Source organism: Capra hircus, chromosome 22 (genome assembly GCF_001704415.2).
Source record: "Capra hircus breed San Clemente chromosome 22, ASM170441v1, whole genome shotgun sequence".
Classification (NCBI taxonomy): Eukaryota; Metazoa; Chordata; class Mammalia; order Artiodactyla; family Bovidae; genus Capra; species Capra hircus.
This window is the reverse complement of record NC_030829.1, coordinates 44,633,749-44,655,645: the sequence shown is the minus strand read 5'-3', so window position 1 is coordinate 44,655,645 and position 21,897 is coordinate 44,633,749. Positions and strand designations below refer to the sequence as shown.

The 21,897-nt window shown below is 39.3% G+C and overlaps 1 protein-coding gene across 7 annotated transcripts in view; it reads right to left on the bottom strand.

The window, feature by feature from the left end:
• The window catches only part of ERC2 (ELKS/RAB6-interacting/CAST family member 2), a 996,291-nt gene that overhangs the window by 813,327 nt on the left and 161,067 nt on the right, over nucleotides 1-21,897 (bottom strand). For all 7 annotated transcript variants that reach the window (XM_018038455.1, XM_018038458.1, XM_018038452.1 and 4 more), the window contains exon 3: nucleotides 1,512-1,928. In XM_018038455.1, coding sequence (XP_017893944.1) covers nucleotides 1,512-1,928 — 417 coding nt within the window. The remainder of the gene's footprint in view (nucleotides 1-1,511; nucleotides 1,929-21,897) is intronic.

The following is a 21,897-nucleotide window of genomic DNA, read 5'->3' as shown; positions in this document are numbered from 1 at the left end:
TCCCTATTCTACCTCCCTAACAAAAGCATGCCAGCTGAGATGGCAACAGACTGCACAAACAACATGGAAGGAAGAGTCTTACTAGTAATCTATTAATCTAGTAATTACTAGTAATCTAATCATGGAAGTAATATTGGCATCCCACTACCTTTGTCATTCCATTGTTTAGGATCAAGTCACTAAGTTCAGCCTAAACTCAAAGGGAGGAGATTACATAAAGATATGAATTCCAATAGGTATGGATATAGGGACCATCTTAGAAGTCTTCCCACCACATTCACACTCTTGGAATATGAATGGGAAGACCAAGCCCAACAAAACATATCTTTAAGTATCTAATGTGAAGCCAAGCTATCTGACTTCCCAAACATGTAGCTAGGGTCTCATGAGAACAAAACCAAGGAGAGTAAGCATAGAGGATATTAAATCCAAAGACACAAAAGTCTACTCAAATGTTGTAAGCAAATACAATCTAATATCAGAGAAAACCACTGGGAGCAGCTGCATTACCAAGTTCCAACATGAAAGCCATGCTTTCTGAGCAATCAAACAAATGACTCACTGGAAGGACTGCCCATCCAGAAAGATACATAATGCCAAGAAATCTAGTTTGGTTTGAAAACAAATGTCTTTTTGAATTTCTATTTATGGCTGCAGAATATTTTGAAAATATACTTAATGCCATTTCACTGCTTCCTGTTTTCTGTGAGATGTGTGTCACAGCATTTTATTTTGCCTACATGGTACTTCTAAGATTCACATCCATCACAGTATCAAGGAATTGCTATAAAAATGTCAAACCTTGGAGGTCACCCACATTCTTTCTAAGATCTATCCAACTGCATATTCTCAGATATCGGAGCATCCCAACATTCAATGGTAGTGGCAAGCCAACAAGGCTGCCTCTGATAAACTTCAAATGATTTAATTCACCAAGTGCAAAATGGACACTCAGAAAACCAGGAACACTCTGTCCTACATGAATATAAATGTAGGCAAAGATTAAACGTTCAAAATTGGTATGCACGTTTTTCCATTGTTTCCAGAAATATCCTTAGGCTTTACTTTCTAACAATCCCACACCAAATTTAGCTATGAAGCATTTAAGTTCATTGTTTTGCTAATCACCTATTCATTTTGCTCCTTTAAAAAGAGGATATTTAATAAATATCTAAACCTTAAACACTACTGTATTTAAAAGACCCTGAAACAATGGCCATCTGTAGGAAAGCAACCGTAAATGACCTTGATGTGTGCTGCACACACTTGGATCCTGAATACGTGTTGAATAATAATGGAACACATGTGTAGTAGGCAAAGGGTGGGGGGAGACTAATGCCAAATTCCAGTTTAAAGGTGATAAGTAGACAGGAAGGTTATAAAACAGATGACAAGGGGAATTTTGTCAAGGCTATAGATAATGTCCAACCTCTGAAAATAACTTGGTAACATATTTAACACATTTTAACTTGTAAAATATGACTTTAGAGAAATAAACTGAATGTCCTTACCTCTCTAAGATGTATGTTTTCCTTCTCTTTCTGGTCTAAAATCACTTCCAAGTGGCTGACTTGAGACTCAGCCTCTGCCATCCGACGCGTCCGTTCATTGTCATCCTCAAGACTTTTGGACGGCAAACCTTTACTCTGCAACATCTCAAGAAGCTTTTTAATTGACTCGTCTCGGGCATTGAGGGTCTGTTTCTGTGTTTCAATTCTCAGCTCCATTTCCTCCAAGGTCTTCCTCAACAGGAACAGCTCCTTAGCCTGTCTGTCATGCTCAGCTTGGAGCCGCCGGAAGTTCTCCTCCGTCAGTTCAATGGTGAAGTGCTCTGCTCCTCGGTTGCCACTCTCTTGCTGCAGGAGGTGGTTGAGGTCTCTCTGGGTTCGCAGCTCATCTTGAAGGGCCTGGATTGTCAACTGAAGGTGCTATGATGAGAAAGATGGAGCAAGAGAGGAGAAAGAAGAGGGAAAAAAGTCAATGAACATGCCAAACGCTATTTACTGCTATCACACTATGAAGATGGAATGTTAATCATGAGGTCCAGAGGGGCCAGCTGTTAGGTTCTCCAAGGTGACTTCAGAAGCAAGGGACAGCACATGGAAAAGGGGAGTTAATTCAATGATGCTTTCTGAATGTCTTAAGAGAAAGGTACACATACACAGAAACAGTGTATTAGTGTCAGTTACAAGGTAAACCACACATCTACAGAGTTGTAATTTAGGAGTGGAAAGGTTAGAGGGAAACTTGCACAAACACACCTTCTTTACACCCACAATGCTCCAGACTCAGTATTCCTTGTTTCCTAAGGTTTCTTTATTCTACTATCCGTCACTTTCTGTGGTAAGTGTATGTCCATTTAAAAATAAAAATGATAGCATCCACTACAAGTAGACATAAACAAGGACTTTATTTTTACAAACAAAGCTGTAAACAGGTTTAGTAAACAGGATTACTGCATCTGCAAGCAAAAGGGGACAAATACAGACAGACAGACACACTCAGACACACAAGGAGGTGAGGCTGTGCACAGCAAAACAAACAAGCGGCAAAGAGTGGACAAACCTTGGTTCTTCTGGCATCCAGTAACTGAACAGCATGGGAAATGAAAGAAAAATGAAGCAAAAATCAACACAAAGAAAAGTCCAGGGCAAGCAAAGGATATTTAACAGAAGGAACTTGATCAACATAAAGTGCCTTCACAGAGAAGAAAAAAAGAAAATCAGTTTCTTATTATAGCAGACCCATAAGCTACATAGAATTTATAGCACTGATGCTTCATAAACGTGATTTTAAGAAAGAAAAAAATAAGCTTATTCCACCTCTAATTTTCCTAAATCTCACTGACCCAGGAACCCAATATCTTGGTTGCTATTACCAGAGAGGAAAGCACAACACTCCAGAGCTACCCACGTATCATCCCATGTCACCATTTTAAGCAAAATCAGAGTGGAAGCGCCAGAGAAACAAAACTGCATGAAGACAGGTGGTGAATTCAGCAACAGTTTCCCAAGAGGGGCAAGCTCAGACTGATCAGTCCAGGCAGCCATAAGCTGAAGGCATTTTTGTCCTAGGAAGTAACCCAGGGACTTCCAAAACACAGTCACTCATCCACTCACCAAACACATCCTCCTGATACAGACCAGACACAATGCTAAGCACGGAAATCATTATGAATGCAAGGCATAGGTCCTGCCTAAAGGGAATTCACAGTATTGTAAGGCATGGATAATAATGTGACTAAGTTACATGAATACTGGAGAAGTCCACATTGGTAAATCCTTCTGCATTCCCATAGCTGATATCCAGAGAGGTTGAGATTTTTCTGAGTGGGGCCTGTACCCAGAAGCTAGCACCAAGTGATGCGTTTATCAAACTCTTTGCTGGTATCCAGGTCAACTTTTCACTTAGAAACATCCAATGAGAGATTCCTGCCTACTGTCTCGTTTGTATGTCACAGCATCTCCCAGGGTTGCAAATGCAGAGTAAGCAACTGTTATCTATTTAACGACAGCGATTATAAATTTTTTTTAAATATAACTCACCCCTGTAAAGTAAAATTACATTTCAGTGCTTTTTAGTACATTTACAAAGTTGTACAACCATAAACAAATAAATTTTAGAACATTTTCATCATCCCCAAAAGAAATCCTCTACCCTTTAGAAGTCACTCCCCATCTTCCTCCCTATCCTCAGGCCCTAGCAACCACCAATACTTTCTGCCTTTATGGATGTGCCTATTCTGGGCATTCCACACCAGTGGGATCATCTTGTTTTCAGAGTTCATCCATGTTGTAGCATATATCATGCTACATTTGATAGATGAATATCCATATAGGGACATACTACACAGGATTATCCAGTCAATTTATACACCAATATTCCTAGCATCATTATTCATAGTAGCCAAAAAGTGGAAACAACCTAAATATCAGTCAATTGATGATGAGTATATAAAATGTGGTATATGCATAAAATGGAGTATTATTTAGTCGTATAAAGTATGAAGTACTGGTGGACACTGTAACATGGATGAATCTTAAAAACTATATGCCACATGAAAGAAGCCAGTTATAAAACGCCACATGTTACAGGATTACACTGACAGGAAATATCCATAATAAGCAAATCCACTGGCAGAAAACAAATTGGTGATTGTCAGGCGAGATTGTGGGGGAGATGAAGGATGTCTGTTAAAGTAGCATGTCTTCTTGGGGGGGTGATGAAAATCAGCCCTTGAAAGATGTTTGTTTTTGAGGGGTGTTTCTTTTAGGAGTGATGAAAATGTTCTGGAATTAGCCGTTTGGTTGAACAACTTTGTGAATATACTAAAAACCAATGAATTTTACGTTAGATGGATAAACTGCATGGTATATAAATTATATCTCAATAAAGCTGTCATAAAAATTGTGAAGAAGGACTACAAGGCAATGTGCCCTTCCTCCACCAGCCCACCAGCCCTAAACCACACCAAAACAAAGTACACCGGAGTATCGACAGTGTTCGGCCCATTGATGTGGCTGCTGCCAAGCCTCTTGAGAATATGCAACTGTCTTCAAGCCATTTAAACATTCCTGACAAGGGCAAATCTTCATCCTCTTAAAGCGGCTTGGATTTCTGGAATGACCAAAGTGTACTTGGAGACAAATACAATGAATCACGATGATCATACCAGAAATTATCTTTTCTGAGAGTGACCAAAATAAGGTTAGCTTTCTTATGTAGTTCATAAACTAGTCAGAAGGGAATTCCAAAAAAATGCCAAAATGCTCTGAGCAAAGACAGCAGCACTGAAAGACAACCCTGTTAAGGCTGCTGCCCCTTTGGATGGGCAAGTTGTCTAGTGCCCTGATCCTTTGCTTCCAAACCTGCAAAATGGGACTAATCACAATGCTTACCTCAGAGTTCCTGTGAGGAATAACTAAGGTAATGCATCAAGTGCCAGGCCTGAGAATGAAGGGAGAAAAGAAGTGTAGTAGACAGGAGAAGTAGCAAAGAAAAATAAGGAGAGAGGAATGAAGGGGGAAAAAAATCAATCCACTTATCCATTCAATATGCATTTACCCAGTGTCTTCCTCATACCCATGAAATATCCAAAAAAAAAAGAGAGAGAGAGAGAGAAAACAAAGAAAAAGAAGTGGTCCTTGCTCCCAATCCATGTGGACGCATAAACTAAGAGCAGCAGTATGACAGAAGTCACAGCCAGGTGGCTAGAAATGCAGGGAGGGTGTAACCCAGGCTAGAGAAATGTAAGAAAACACAAGAGCTACCCACACTAAGAGGTACCACTGAGCTATGTCTTGAAGAATAAATGAGAGCCAATCCTAGGAAGAATGAAGGAAAGAGCAGAGAAAGTATAAAAGCCCAGAGGCAAAGACAGACTAGATCTATAAGGAACAGTAATGGCAAAAATCTTTATAGCCCTTCCAAAGTCCAGGTACCATTCTAAGCATTTTTCATCTTCACAAACACCCAGTGAGACAGGGCATTTAATGAATGACAACATGCAGACACAAAGTGGTTAAGTAACCTGCACTAAGCTACCCAGCTAGGTAAGCGCCACAGTCAGGTGTTCATCCACCTGGAAGTCTGATCCCAACATCCTGCATGAACCAGTATACTACTTGAACTCTGAACTGGTAGAAACGCTTCTCCAGGGGGTCTTCCCAACCTAGGGATTGAACCCAGGTCTCCTACATTGTAGGCCGATTCCTTATTATCTGAGCTATCAGGGAAGACCAAATACAGTTCAGATGGCTGAAAAAGAAAAGGGAGGGAGGGCAGGAGTGGTGAGAGCAGACAAGGCAGGCAATTATGACAGCTCTAACAATTCTCAAAATAGCCACTCTAACCAAGCAATTCCTCACTCTGAGGTTGTCACAAGGATGTATCTCTAGGTTGTACGTTAAGAAAATTTACTTTTCAGGTAATCATTTTATTAGTCACTGAATGACTTCAGCATTGACCAAACACAATCTGATCTATAATTCCATGTTTAACAATGTCTCAAATCTATTTTTCATTTAGTTTTTATTCTCTTTTTTAAAAGTTTATTTTTTAAAAGGTAGAAAATTGCTTTACAAGTTTGTGTTGGTTTCTGCTGTACGAAGATAATCAACCATAATTACATACATAAATATATAGGCTAGGGTATGCTGCTGTGACAAAAGCACAAAACCCACACTCTGAAAGATGAATCCATCTGACATCCTGATGGCATGGAATCAGAATTCTTAGAGCTCACAGAGGCCTTAAAGATTAGCTTGTTAACTTCATCTTACAAATGAGAAAATCAGATCCACAAAGGTTAAATGACAGGCCCAAGAGCACACAACCATACTGCAAAAGCCAGAATCTTGGTTTCTGGGATCCTGGACTCCAAGAATACCAGAGTGGGTTGCCATCCCCTTCTCCAGGGGATCTGCCTGACCCAAGAATCAAACCCTGGTCTCCTCCACTGAAGACAAGTTCAGTTAAAAAAAAAAAAAACAAAAACAAAAAAACAAACAAAAAAAACCTTCTAAAAGATTCAGTTCAGTTCAGTTGCTCAGTTGTGTCCGACTCTTTGCGACCCCATGAATCGCAGCACGCCAGGCCTCCCTGTCCATCACCAACTCCCGGAGTTCACTCAGACTCACGGCCATCGAGTCAGTGATGCCATCCAGCCATCTCATCCTCTGTCATCCCCTTCTCCTCCTGCCCCCAATCCCTCCCAGCATCAGAGTCTTTTCCAGTGAGTCAACTCTTCACATGAGGTGGCCAAAGTACTGGAGTTTCAGCTTTAGCATCATTCCTTCCAAAGAAATCCCAGGGTTGATCTCCTTCAGAATGGACTGGTTGGATCTCCTTGCAGTCCAAGGGACTCTCAAGAGTCTTCTCTAACACCACAGTTCAAAAGCATCAATGCTTCAGCGCTCAGCCTTCTTCATAGTCCAATTCTCACATTCACACATGACTACTGGAAAAACCATAGCCTTGACTAGACGGACCTTAGTCGGCAAAGTAATATCTCTGCTTTTGAATATGCTATCTAGGTTGGTCATAACTTTTCTTCCAAGGAGTAAGCGTCTTTTAATTTCATGGCTGCAGTCACCATCTGCAGTGATTTTGGAGCCCCCCAAAATAAAGTGTGACACTGTTTCCACTGTTTCCCCATCTATTTCCCATGAAGTGATGGGACCGGATGCCATGATCTTTGTTTTCTGAATGTTGAGCTTTAAGCCAACTTTTTCACTCTCCTCTTTCACTTTCATCAAGAGGCTTTTAGTTCCTCTTCACTTTCTGCCATAAGGGTAGTGTCATCTGCATATCTGAGGTTATTGATATTTCTCCCAGCAATCTTGAAAAGAGTAAGATATATGAATACAAGTGAAAACTCTAGCAAAGCCAAAGCACTTTTTCAAAGGTGCTTTGATACAACACTTTTTTGTTGTTGTTCAGTTGCTCAGCAGTGTCTGACTCTTTGCGAGCCCGTGGACTGTAACCTGCCAGGCTCTTGTGTCCAGGGAATTTTCCAGGCAAGAACACTGGAATGGGTTGCCATTTTTTCCCCCAGGGATCTTCCTGGGCCAGGGATTGAACCCATGTCTCCTGCATTGGCAGACAGATTCTTGATCACTGAGGCACCAGGGAAGCTCTCTCTAAGTATTAAAAATTTAAAAATGCACAGTTTTCAATCTCCCCGCTTCTATAATTACTTTACTCTTTCACATTGAATCATCTCCCACTTCTCAACCATGAAAGCACATTTAAATCTCACTGGATCACTAATCAAAGGCATGCATTTCAGTTTGTAACCTATATCAGGGAACTATAAACCAGCAACTTGTTAGGATGTGTCCAGGAGCCATCTCTTTGGAATTTCTCATTTATCACTGTGGTGTCAACTCCCTAAAGCCTCAACCACTCTTCTTGCTGCTTCCATTTGACTGCATATTAGGAGAGAGAAGCCCTTCCAATATCCACCTGTGTGGGAATGGGACATTGCCAGGTGATCCAACCTCATTCCTGCTCCTACTGCTGCTGCTAAGTCGCTTCAGTTGTGTCCGACCCTGTGCAACCCCATAGACGGCAGCCCACCAGGCTCCCCCACCCCTGGGATTCTCCAGGCAAGAAAACTGGAGTGGGTTGCCATTTCCTTCTCCACCTCATTCCTGGGTGCCAATCAAATTTCTATCAACTTGGCACTTACAATACAAGTATAATAGGTGGCAAAATAGCTAATTCTCTTCAAGCACAGAAGTGAGTCTATGGTTGGATGAGTATTCAGAAAGTTTTTTACTCCCCACCCTGATTGTGGGATCATCCTCCAGTTGTCCTCAAGGAATCAAAGCTAAGAAGGCAAACTCCCTTATCCACAGCTGACCACCGAGGACATCAAAGAAAGTAAAGCAGCTGTGACAGCAGACATCCAGGCTTCTCTCTGAGTCACTCTGCTAGGAGTCCAAACAGAATGCATATTTACCCTGATACCTGGCCTCTAATCCAGTTCTTTTCAATCTTTTCTCCCCACACTTAATTACATACTTTGAACTCTATCCTGGATAGTAAAGGCTAACCCCTTTACTGACTCACTGGAAAAGATTGAAGGCAGGAGGAGAAGGGGACAACACAGGATAAGATGGATGGATGGCATCACCAATTTAATGGACATGAGTTTGAGCAAGCTTTGGGAGTTGGTGATGGACGGGAAAGCCTGGCGGGCTGCAGTCCATGGGGTCGCAAAGAGTTGGACACAACTGAGCGACTGAACTGAAAGGCTAACCCCAAATCCAGTACACAGAAGGAAAAAAGCTTAAAATCGTTGGTCTGGCCATTAAACATAGGTAAATGGAATGGGAACCAAAGAGATGAGCTTGTGCACTTGATTCCAAGGCACAGACAATAAAGTGGGTCATAAGGACTTCTGCTTCTGGTGTTATGGCAGGCTTATTTTCTGATACAACCTCCTAGTACTCAGCAGTCAGATAAAAGTAAAATATCTCTTTCAAAGCATCGCTGTGCTCACAAAAAGGCAAGGGAAATTGCCAAGAAGAAGAGAGATTTAGAGAGAGATAAAGTGAGCTCCTCAAGGGCAGGTTCTGGGCCAAATCAGTATCATACCCCCAACTCTAGCACATAATAGGTACCCAATAAATAGTGAGTGAAATATGGACAGAAGATGAGAGGACCAAAAGGAAATTATTTACCCAACAGTCAGCACAGGAGAACAATGTGAGGGAGAATAGTTTCCATTTTCCTTTGGTTTGCTGTAGTTAGGCTGGGAATGGGGCGGGCGGGGGCAGGAAGGGGAGGTAGTGGTGGTCGGAGAAGTAGGAAGAATATTCTTGACCTCAGATTACTCTGTCCTGTTCTCTCTCCCAAAACTCAAAATTCCTCACGTCCACCAGCCCACTTGTCTGACAATACTGCTCCAAAGCTGCCAGAACTATGTCCACTTCACAAGAGAATAAATTGAGCTGGCTTAAGGAATTTTATTGCAATCACATCATTAGCAAACATGGGCCAGAGTCTAAAATTGAGGTTTCCTCCAGCCAATTCTAAAGTCTCCCCTGCTCTAAAAATACTATAGAACTTCATTTTACACAATTCTTACAGGCTTCCATACTCACTTAATTTTGAAAAAAGGAGAACAATGAAAAATAAGAAACTAAGCCATACTTGAGTTTATATGGAAAAGGGGAGAAAATATACTTTGCTTTAGCCAGTGCTTAGCAGAGTGTCTTCCAATAGCTACTGGAGTCAGAATCTAATCCAGATTTCAGAATGTCCAAAATACAAAAAAAGGTAAATAGAATGAAAGCATAATTATATATGTGTGATGTGCATGGAACACACAATTATTTAAGTAGGGCCTAGCCAGATGTTTAGAATCTACTGTGTCTTATCCCCAAACATGGAAAATATGAGTTCCTGGCAGATTTGAAAAAATTTGTGACCTTAAGCTCTTTTCCACACTATGGGGAAAAAGCAAAAAATGATAAAGTTTTGGACTATAAAGCAGTTTAGAGTTTCACTGCTATGAAAATCGTCTCTGAGCTTTATAAAAATATGAATTGGCTTATATCCAAAAGTCTTGAATTTTTTTTAAATAAATCGTTACTCCTTCTCAAGAAAGGGCTTAACATAACTCTCTCAAAGAAAACAGAATCTCTTTGCAGACAACTTGGCCTGCTCTACTTATCCTGTGACTTTATTTTCCTATTTATCATTTTCCAGTTTGTCTCTAATCATATAATAAGGGCAGGTTCTCTGATCCCTTTTTCCATAATCCTATGTGCAGGATGTACAATACTCCCTGTGGCTGCAAACCTTCCACAGGCTGTGTCATGTGTGTGAAAAGACAAACAGCAGGCACTGGCTAAAAACTTGTGGCCCCAGTGTGCTGTGGAAGAGGTGCACTATTGAAAAGAGTATAAAAAATTAATATTTAGACATATGATCTAGGCATTCTCCTTTAGGGTAGAAGAGGCACATATCTAATAGAGAATATTGATAGGTGACTTTTTTAAGCACCAAAGTACCAGTATCCTGGGATTCTCACACAGATGCACTGTCAGTGATAACTGCAGAACCCACTCTGGTTGATAATATGTGACATTTTGCCAAGATTGATAATATGAAGAACAGTATACATGGGAAAGCCCTCTTGGCAGTTGCTTTTGTAAGCAAGAGGGAGTTCTGGTTTTCATTACAGACCGATACTATAAGGTGGCACAATACTGGAATATTGTACTGAGCTGAGAGCTAGGATTTAAGTTCTAATTCCAGCTTTCCTACTTATCAATTACATGATTGGAGAAAATCACCAGACTTGCCTGGGCTTCCAAGAGCAGTGGTGATGAGTTGGGATTTGAATTCCGCAGCTCCCCATGACAGCCTATGTTACCTTGGACAAGTTACTTAAGTATTGTGAGCAAATGATTCATCCATGAACAAGAAATAATCATCATAACTAACTTACAGAATTCACACAAAGACAACAAGAGATGTTCATCAAGTGAACAAGTTCCCACAAAGCATGAAGCACAGGGCCTGGCACATAATGAGGGCTCAATAAACGTTCATTGTTTTCATTGCTGTGGAGACTGTGGTGGTGGCTAGAGGCCCAGAATTAAAATGTCTCTCCTTCCTCCTCTCATTTGGACAGGGAAAAGAAATGAATAAACATAAATTTTTGACCACTGAATACATGTAACAGTGAGAAACAAAATGCTAATTACTATGGCATTTTTTAAATAAGGGAAAACAGGAAACAGTTGTTTTAAGACCAACTCAAAGATGGATAAAATTGATTTCCCATCAACTTGTCTATAAATAACTCTGCAAAGGGGCTCTAGGAAATAACTATTTCTATTTTGAAGGTCAGGGTTCTTCCCTATTTCCCAGTAATATACAAGCAACTAAAGGAAAGTAGCACCCCTGACACTGACACTGTTCAACTCGTTACAGGTGAAAAAAAAAAAAAACAAAAAAAAACAGAAGTACAAGACATAGATATTTTTTTAATGTGTTTACAGAAGTAATCCCAAATATGTAATCATAAAAATGATGGTTAAAATTGGAACATTTCCAATTTTTAATAGCCACTGCCATATGCAGTTAGAGAATTTTAATTGCTCATTTTAATTGCTTAGCAAATCTTTACTGTAAATGGCATTTTAAAATCTTTACTGCAATTTCCTTCCCTATCACTTCCCTTTCACTTCCCAACATGTCCATTTAACAAAACTGCTTACCATCTAAGTATTTTTAATACAAGTAAGAGAACTTAGATTAATATCAATGTAAAAAGTTGGGTGGCAGGCTTTGAACTACTGATTTTTCCCTATTCTAACCAACATGTTTGCTCAAACTCTAGCCCTTGCTATTCAAGTTTTCATAAGGAATTCAGTTCAGTTCATTCAGTCATGTTTGACTGTTTGCAGCCCCATGGACTGCAGCACACCAGGCTTCCCTGTCCATCAAAAACTCCTGGATCTTACTCAAACTCACATCCATAGAGTCAGTGATGCCATCCAACCATCTCATCCTCTGTCTCCTTCTGCTCCCGCCTTCAATCTTTCCCATCATCAGATCTTTCCAAATCAGTCAGTTCTTCACATCAGATGGCCAAAGTACTGGAGTTTCAGCTTCAGCATCATCCTTGCAAAGAACTCCCAGGGCTAATCTCCTTTAGAATGGACTGGTCGGATCTCCTTGCAGTCCAAGGGACTCTCAAGAGTCTTCTCCAACACCACAGTTCTAAAGCATCAATTCTTCGGCGCTCAGCTTTCTTTTTTTTTTTTTTTTTTTTTATTTTATGTTCATTACTCTCATTTCTTATCCATTTTTTTTTTTTTTTTTTTTTTTTTTTTTTTTTTTTTTTTTTTTTTTTTTTTTTTTTTTTTTTTTTTTTTTTTTTTTTTTTTTTTTTTTTTTTTTTTTTTTTTTTTTTTTTTTTTTTTTTTTTTTTTTTTTTTTTTTTTTTTTTTTTTTTTTTTTTTTTTTTTTTTTTTTTTTTTTTTTTTTTTTTATTTCTTTATAGTTCAACTCTCACATCCATACATGACTACTGGAAAAACCATAGCCTTGACTAGATGGGCCTTCGTTGGTAAAGTAATGTCTCTGCTTTTTAATATGCTGTCTAGGTTGGTCATAACTTTCCTTCCAAGGAGAAAGCGTTTTTTAATTTCATGGCTGCAATCACCATCTGCAGTGATTTTGGAGCCCCCCAAAATAAAGTCAACCACTGTTTCCACTGTTTCCCCATCTATTTCCCATGAAGTGATGGGACTGGATGCCATGATCTTAGTTTTCTGAATATTGAGCTTTAACCAAACATTTTCACTCTCCCCTTTCACTTTCATCAAGAGGCTCTTTAGTTCTTCTTCACCCTCTGCCATAAGGGTGGTGTCATCTGCATATCTCAGGTTATTGATATTTCTCGCAGCAATCTTGATTCCAGCTTGTGCTTCATCTAGCCCAGCATTTCTCATGATGTACTCTGCATATCAGTTAAATAAACGTAGTGACAATATACAGCCTTGATGTACTCCTTTCCTGATTTTGAACCAGTCTTTTGTTCCGTGTCCAGTTCTAACTGTTGCTTCTTGACCTACATACAGATTTCTCAGGAGGCAGGTCAGGTGGTCTGATATTCTCATCTCTTTCAGAATTTTCCACAGTTTAATGTGATCCACACAGTCAAAGGCTTTGGCATAGTCAATAAAGCAGAAATAGATATTTTTCTGGAACTCTCTTGCTTTTTCGATGATCCAACGGATGTTGGCAATTTGCTCTCTGGTTCCTCTGCCTTTTCTAAATCCAGTTTGAATACCTGGAAGTTCACAGTTCACATACTGTTAAAGCCTGGCTTGGAAAATTTTGAGCATTACTTCGCTAGCATGTGAGATGAGTGCAACTGTGCAGTAATTTGAACATTCTTTGGTCTTGCCTTTCTTTGGGATTGGTATGAAAATTGACCTTTTCCAGTCCTGCGGCCACTGCTGAGTTTTACAAATTGGCTGGCATATTGAGTGCAGCACTTTCACAGCATCATCTTTTAAGATTTGAAATAGCTCAACTGGAATTCTACCACGTCCACTAGCTTTGTGTGTAGTGATGCTTCCTAAGGCCCACTTGACTTTGCATCTCAGGATGTCTGGCTCTGGGTGAGTGCTCACACCATTGTGATTATCTGGGTCATGAAGATCTTTTTTGTACAGTTCTTCTGTGTATTCTTGCCACCTCCTCTTAATATCGTCTGCCTCTGTCAGGTCCGTACCATTTCTGTCCTTTATTGTGCCCATGTTTACATGAAATGTTCCCTTGGTATCTCTAATTTTCTTGAAAAGATCTCTAGTCTTTCCCATTCTATTGTTTTCCTCTATTTCTTTGCATTGATCACTGAGGAAGGCTTTCTTATCTCTTTTGCTATTCTTGGAGAATAGCATGAGGAGAGACTCTTCCTAAGTACTCTCCTGCTTCTCTCTGCTTCTCGAGTCACTGCCTATGAAGAGGCAGGGGGAACTGACCTCCATGCTGCTCAGAATGTGACCACTGGACCAGCAGCAACAGCATCTCCTGAAATCATGCAAGAAAGGTGGAATCTCAGGTCTCACTCAGACATGCAGAATCACAATCTGCATTTTAACAAGACTACCAGGTAATTTGTAGGTGCATAAAGCCTTGAGAAGCACTTTTCTGGACTTGAAAAAAAAAAAACCTTTAGCACTATTAAAAATAATTATATGGTAATTGAAAGGTAAGGAAGGAAAATATCATGAAAATAGTACTGTAATATAGTGTTAAGGAGCACAATGAAAAGTCAGTTTGTATGATTAATAAAATCTGAGTAAACTATGAGTAGTGTACCTTAATACAATACTAGATGAAATAGGCAAACAGGGTTATTCATTCATCCATTCAACTTTAACCGAACTATGTGCTGACAGGCATATACACTAACCTTCCTTTCCAAGTCAAAAAAAAGAAATCCTGGGACTTCCCTGGTGGTCCAGTGGCTAAGATTCTGCAATCCCAATATAGGGGGCCTGGGTTCAATCCCTGAGCAGGGAACTAGAGCTCTCATGCCACAACTAAAACCTAATACAGCCAAACAAATAAATTTTGTAAATTAAAATAAAGAAATCCTCCCAGGTTAAATATAAATAAACATATATTTTATTATATATATATTTTTATTATACATGTATAATATATTATGATTTAAATATAAGTAATATTTTAAAACAAAATAAATTACTATATTATAAATATTATACATTATAATACTATATACATATAATGCATATTTATGTGTAATATATAATATACATATTATATACATGTATAATACTATAAACATATACACTGTTTATTTTTAAGTGATATATAATATCCGAATTTTAACTCTGTACTATTATGCCTGTTATTGCTGCTTGAAAGACAGTCTGGCACTTCCCTGGTGGCTCAGTTGTAAAGAATCTGCCTGCCTGTGCAGGAGACACAGGTTCGATCCCTGGTCCCAGAAGATCCCACACGCTTTGGAGCAACTAAGCTCACGTACCACAACTACCGAGCCTGAGCTCTAGAGTCCAGGAGCCACGACTACTGAAACTATATGTCGGACTATTGAAAACCTCAGTGCCCTAGAACAAGTGCTGCCGTAAGGAGAAGCTACTGCAATGAGAAGCCTGTGCGCTACAACTGCAGAGTAGCCCCAGTTGCCAAACTATAGAAAAGCCTACATAGCAGGAAAGACACAGCAGAGCCATAAATAAATAAATAAGACAAACCGAGGCAACCTTTAAAGACTCATCTAAACTGTCACGTATTAGACGTTACATCTAACTATTTTATTCACTTAAACTTTTAACTAGCATATCCATATGCATGTCTGTGCTCTTTGTGGAATTTTAAGTGACTGGGAAAACCATGAGAAGTCTGAGATGACTTCTTTTACAAACTATATCTTGAACAGTATACACAGAAAATGTGAATATCCTGGGTCATAAGAAGCCTAATCACTAAACTCTCCAAGTTTTTTCATTTTCTCAATGAACTAGAATCAAAGACCTACATCTTCATTTGTTTCTCTGGTGTAAAGGTAAGATTACTACGGTATCCACATAATGCTTATGATCTTTAATATTATATATACATATATATTTTATATTACAGATTATATGTATATACATAGAGAGAATGTACCATATCACATACATAAAAGTATAGCCAATATACCTTAGGAACGTAAAATGAATAGATGAGAAGAAAGTAGAAAAAAACACATCAAAATGATCACTGCTGGGGGAAAGGGGAATAAAGAATGACTACTGAAGAGTATGGCATTTGGGGGGCAGGTAATGAAAATGTTTTAAATTAATATAGTAAAAAAAACTGAATATATTTAAAGGGTAAATTTTATGATACATGAGATATTGCAAAGCTGTTAAAAATGATGCGACGTGGGAGCATCATGGATGCCCTCTGCAAATATTTTTCCCAAGAATAATTTTTGAATGCCTACTGCTAAAGACTGCATATTTAGATCCCCCTAAAATTCTTATGTTGAAACCTAATCTCTAATGTGATGGTACTTACAGGTGATAGCTTCAGGACCTGATAAGATCCTCAGAGTAGAAACCTCATGAATGGGAATGATGTCCTTATAAAAGACGTCCCAGAGAGCTTCTTTTCCCCTTCTACCATGTAAGGACACAATGAGAAAACAGCTGCCTATGAACTAGAGAGCAGGCCTTCACCTTGATCCTGGACTTCCTAAATTCTACAGCTATAAGAAATAAATGTTTGCTGTTTATAAGCCACCCGAGGTACGGTATTTTTCTTTTAGCAACATGGATGGACTAAGACACTTGTTATGTGCTCATCACTGCTAGGTTAGTTAACAGTCTTTGAGTTCCAAGCAACAGAAACTGATTTGGCTTTACCTTAAGCCAAAGAAGGAATGTATGAGAAAGATATCAGGCTATCTCCCTGAATCAAAACAGCAACTGTGAAAACAAAACCAAGGGGAAAAGTAAGCAGGAATCTCTGCAAGAAAATGTGACTTGGTTCAACAACTCTGCTCCAAACTGTAAATACTCACTCAACAGAAGACAAAATGATCCTGGCATGGGTCAGGGGTCCACCATGAATCAATCAGTTATGGCAGGTGACCCTGCCCATCAGGAGCTACTCAAAAGAAAAACCTTATTTAAAGGTGGGCAGAGAACCCAAGAAGAATCTACTACAATTGCTGTTATAAGTAAAGATTTTAAAAAGAAGCAAAATATGAATAACATAAGAGTGCTAGCTGGGCCGGGAGACCCGACCGCCCCGGTCCTGCCCGCGGCGAGGATGCCCGACCGCGCGACGCACCCTCGGGGTCCGCGAGGGTCGCAGCGCGCCGCCGCCACCGCGCGGGAGGCACGAGGTGAGGGGGGGCGGGGTGGTGCGGTGGGAGGAGGGCGCATTATGTACAAGACTTTGGTGATCTTCATGGTACGAACATAACCATGCCAATTCAAGTTTTGCTATGCAATAACAGACATGAATTAAGAGATCAGCAAACTTAGAGAAGTATAGACTTCCAGAAGGAAATCGAGTAAAAAATTAATTCGACAGTCGAAGTCCTAGATACTTGATTGAGGACACTACTCCCAGTTAAGAACCCTATCTTTGACATCTAACAGTTTTGGGTCCTTCTCCAGCTTTGGAACTCAGAAGCTGTGGGGACAATCTGATCACTTGTTAACTATAGGGTCCCACATCCTTTGGTGGGCTGTCTGACACAGGTTACTTATGTTCTCTAAATTTTACTTTCCAGCTTTTTTAAAGGCTAATAGGGACATCTCTGATGATCCAATGGCTAAGACCCTGAACTCCCAGAGGAGGGGGCCCATGTTAAATTCCTGTTCAGGGAATTAGATCCTGCATGCTGCAGCTAAGATCTGGCATAGTCAAATAAATAAGTGCTTTAAAAAAAAAAGTGGTAATAATACAAACATGTCACAAAACAATGATGAAGCACACAGATAATGCATTTCAGACACTTGGCAAGTCCCACTCCAGTCAGCAGGAAGCCATCATTTTTTAAAGCTGCTATTATTATTAATATATAAACCCAAAATGCAATGGAAAGGAACAATAGTAAAGTGGCAGGGTTGCAGGGGGAGTGTGAAATTATGTTTGTCATGTACAAATAAAAACCTTTAACCCAGAAGAAATTTCTGGCTTGGCCACTTCAAATGCTAATCTTTCAATATCAAATAAAATACTCTGAAAGAACAGTCATAGATTTTCCTACAAGCTGGTGTAACATTTTTAAAAGACAACAAATATCTAACAACAGAACACAGAATGTTGGTGATGAAAGGGATTAGAATAATCATTTTTGCTCCATTTTATAGGAGGATAAACTGAGGCCCAAAAACCCAGACCACTCCTCACCCAAAGTCATAGCAGAGACGTCAGCACTACTAGCTATAAAGCCCAGGTATGAAACTCACAGCAGAATGTTTTGTCCTGGTCTGTACCTTCCAGTCCCCTGCCACCGGTTTTATTTGGTCACCTAACTATAGAAGGATCCTGTTACCACATAATTAGTGTCAGGACATGTGCAACAGCTGCCACGAGCAAGATTCCCACACTGGAATCAAACATCTTTGGCCCAGGCACATGCCTTCCACCACATACCACCGACGGTGTAGCTGCCATAACTACACTCCATTCCCCAATGGCTCCAGGACTTCAGGAGTTGGAACAGATGATTAAATCCAACCGTGATGAAGTAACTCATCTATCTGAAAGGACTTCTTAAAGAATATCTTTTAGAGAATTTTAAAAGGTTTAGCATTCTTCCACCTGAGAGCTTCAGGGCTTTGAAGAGAGTTTACAGAATTTCCCCCCCAAAAAATGTGAGCTAACGTCAAGAATAAAGGGGTCACTTAGGAACCTAGAAAATATAATGGTAAGTCACAGGAGATCCATGTTATCATGGGAAAGCCAAAGGGAAAAACAGAGAGAAGGAATGGTCCTCTTACAGATACCATCACTGGAAGAATACGCTACATGGCTGAGAAATAAGACCCCTCAAAAGCAATCATGAATAATATCAATTTGAGGTTATTTTATCTGGATAATTTTATACATATTATTAATAATGAAAGTTTTCCTTAGCAGAGACTCAGAAACCCATGTAAGCATTCATAAGCATATGGATACATTTCATATGTTTTAAGAGCCTTTCTCAAATCTTTAAACCAGTTAAAGTGAATAGAACTTTCTCCAAAAGGATAGTAAAAATTATTTTTAAACAAGGACTTGCAAAGTACTTTTTTATCCTTGGATATTTATTTTGTTTTATAATTCATTTGAGACCTTTAAAGTCAGGAAGGGAGAAAAAATGGCTTTCAAATTTGAGTCTGGAACAGAGCTAACCCATCAAGTCCAACAGGGATATAAAGAAAGTGTCTAACAGTGCAGAAATTGCCGGTGCCCGGAACAAAAGCATTATTGAATGGAAGAAGAATTTAAATTGAAGCAAGTCCTAATGTAAAGCCTTAGTAACTCCAAGTCCTACTGCCATTTTTTTCCTAATAAGATAAACCATTAGTTCTGGGTTACATAAATTTCAACATACCAGAGCCCTTAGCAAGTTACATAGAAGCCCATGGCTCTCCTGAATCCATACATTTGTGCATTATTTAAGATGCACGATTGTCCTTCTCACCATTATGAGTCCTTAGCTGTGGAGTAGGAAAAGGTTGGTGTACAAAACCAGTGAAGATGGGGGCCTAAAAGAAATGAGTGGAAATTTTTTGCTGTATCTTTAAAGGTTTTATTTCTTTACTTTAAAAATCCAAAGGGAAATAAGGGTGGAAAGAATTGCAGGCTTTATGGTTTAGAAAGGAGGAAAAAAATAAACATAGGATGACTTTACAGTTTACAGTGTCTGCGAAGAGCCTCCTCATTTATTCCTTTAAATAAGCTTTTAAGTCATCTTTTAAATGGTAAAGAAAATTCTGTTACTAGAGGAGTTACTGAAATCCAGTGTGGATTTCAGTTAAGTGCCTGAGTCTTGGACTCAAACAAGAACTGGATCTACCACTGTTTATGTCTATACTGTTTAATCTCTGGCAAATAGTTTGCCCTCAGTTTCTTCCACTGTAAAATGAGGATGATACACTTGCAGTTGTGAATAGATTTAATATTTATGTTTATATGTAAATTTGTATTTACACATTTATGTATATGGATACACATATAGCTAAATATAGTATTCATTACATACCCTCTCTTCATGTTGCAATTAGTACTACTAGTGAAAACAACCATTTTGCTAGAAAATATCTTTAAAGGTTATTTAGCAATCCATTCAATAAATTCTAGGCAGGATAACATTAACTTGTTTCCTCAGAAAGAAACCTATTTCTTTTTTAAAGAAGTCTTTTTTTAATTAAGAATGTTAACACAATCTTCCATCAAATTCACTATCTGTTCTTCCTTCATTTGAGTCCAGTTGGAGAAGGCAATGGCACCCCAGTCTAGTACTCTTGCCTGGAAAATCCCATGGGCAGAGGAGCCTGGTAGGCTGCAGTCCATGGGGTCGCAAAGAGTTGGACATGACTGAACGACTTCACTTTCACTTTTCACTTTCATGCATTGGAGAAGGAAATGGCAATCCACTTTAGTGTTCTCGCCTGGAGAATCCCAGGGACGGGGGAGCCTGGTGGGCTGCTGTCTATGGGGTCGCACAGAGTCGGACATAAGCGACGCAGCAGCAGCAGGAGAGTTTAAGAGTACAAGCTGGTCATTAATTTCTGCCACAAACACTTTCAGGTAACATTCACTCAACTCACTTTTACCTAGCATTTGTTCAGTATGATAAGCTCTATGCTAAGGCACTAAGGATACAAGGACAGATAAAGAATGAGATGTTGCCCTGGGCCTTGAGAAGCTCCTAGTCAAAAGAAAGTGACAAATGTGGAGACCAATAATCAAGACAGAAAGGGATAAGGGAACATAAGGGAGTGTGTGCAAATTGCTGAGGCAACACAGTGAAGGGAGGTGTCAACGTGGTCTGAGCACAAAAAACTCCACAGAAAATGGGGCCTAAGAACAAAGGACAATTTACCAGAGGCAAAAAGGGAAGGTATTCCAGGTAGGGTAAAGGATGTGAGAAAAGTCTAGAAGTGTGGAAACACCATGGCGTATCGGTGTTTTCAGCAGCAAAAGTGGCAGGAAGTAGTTGCAAAAGTGGCAATGATTATCATACAGGACTCAAATGTCATAAAAAGGATGTGAACTTCAAAAACAATGGTATAAATCAAGTGTTTAATACTGTGTATTACAAACTGCGGACTTACGAGTGTATTCTCAGAGGTCTGTGAGTTTCATAAAAATTTGAAATTTCTTTAATTTTAATGATAATAAAAATAAAATTTTCTAAAATTAAGATATAACTTTGCTTTGTAATGACAATTTATATATTATTCATTCAAAAAAAAAAAACCTACTAAACATCTACTATGTGCCAGGCACATAATACGAGGCACTGGAGATATAACAATGAGCAAAAGAGACAAAGTACCTGAGTTCACAGAACTTAGAGAATCCAAAAGGGGACACAATCAGTAAACAAATTATAGCATATCAGGAAACAATGATTATAGTACATCTCTGCCTCAGAGATAAACAAAACATGAAAATGGTAAGAGGGTATTCATGCAGGATAGACAGGTAGTCCTACTTTCTCACCAATGTGACATTTGAACGAAGATATTTGAAAGATAGCTTCAGAAAATAAGATTTCATTTCCCCACTGTTGTCACAAACATTCTTAAGGGTCTACAAAAGTACTTCCTATTTTTACCTTAAAAGAGGTTCATATACCAAAGTTTGGGGGAAACATAGGGATGTGTATTTTAGAAGTAGGAAGACAGCTATAAAGGAAGGAAGATTAGAGGCAGAGAAACCAGTAAGGAAGGTACTAGAATAATTTAAGTGAAAAGGATAGTGAGGGACTAGCAGATAACCTATACAATTTCTAGGAATATGGCAGGACAGGTAACTATAAATACCAGAAAATGCTAGAGAAAATACGAAATGAAAAGATAATACAAAAATACCACTTTGCATGCATAGAAACATGCACGTAAGAGAAATCCTCGGGAGCCAAGAACAAAAAGGAAAACAGAGAAAGGAGCTAAGGGTTCATCTGTCAAGGGCTCAAGGCAGGAGCAGAGGGAGTTAGCTTGGGTTAACAGCCTTGGAAGTGTGCCAGGAGTACAGGCTCTGGACAAGCTAAAGCTGAGACCCCCCTCCATAAAACTGTATCCAAGAAACAGTAGACAATACCATAGTAAAATGACAGCCTGAACTCTGTACTCAGGTAAAAGTTGTTTCTCCAAG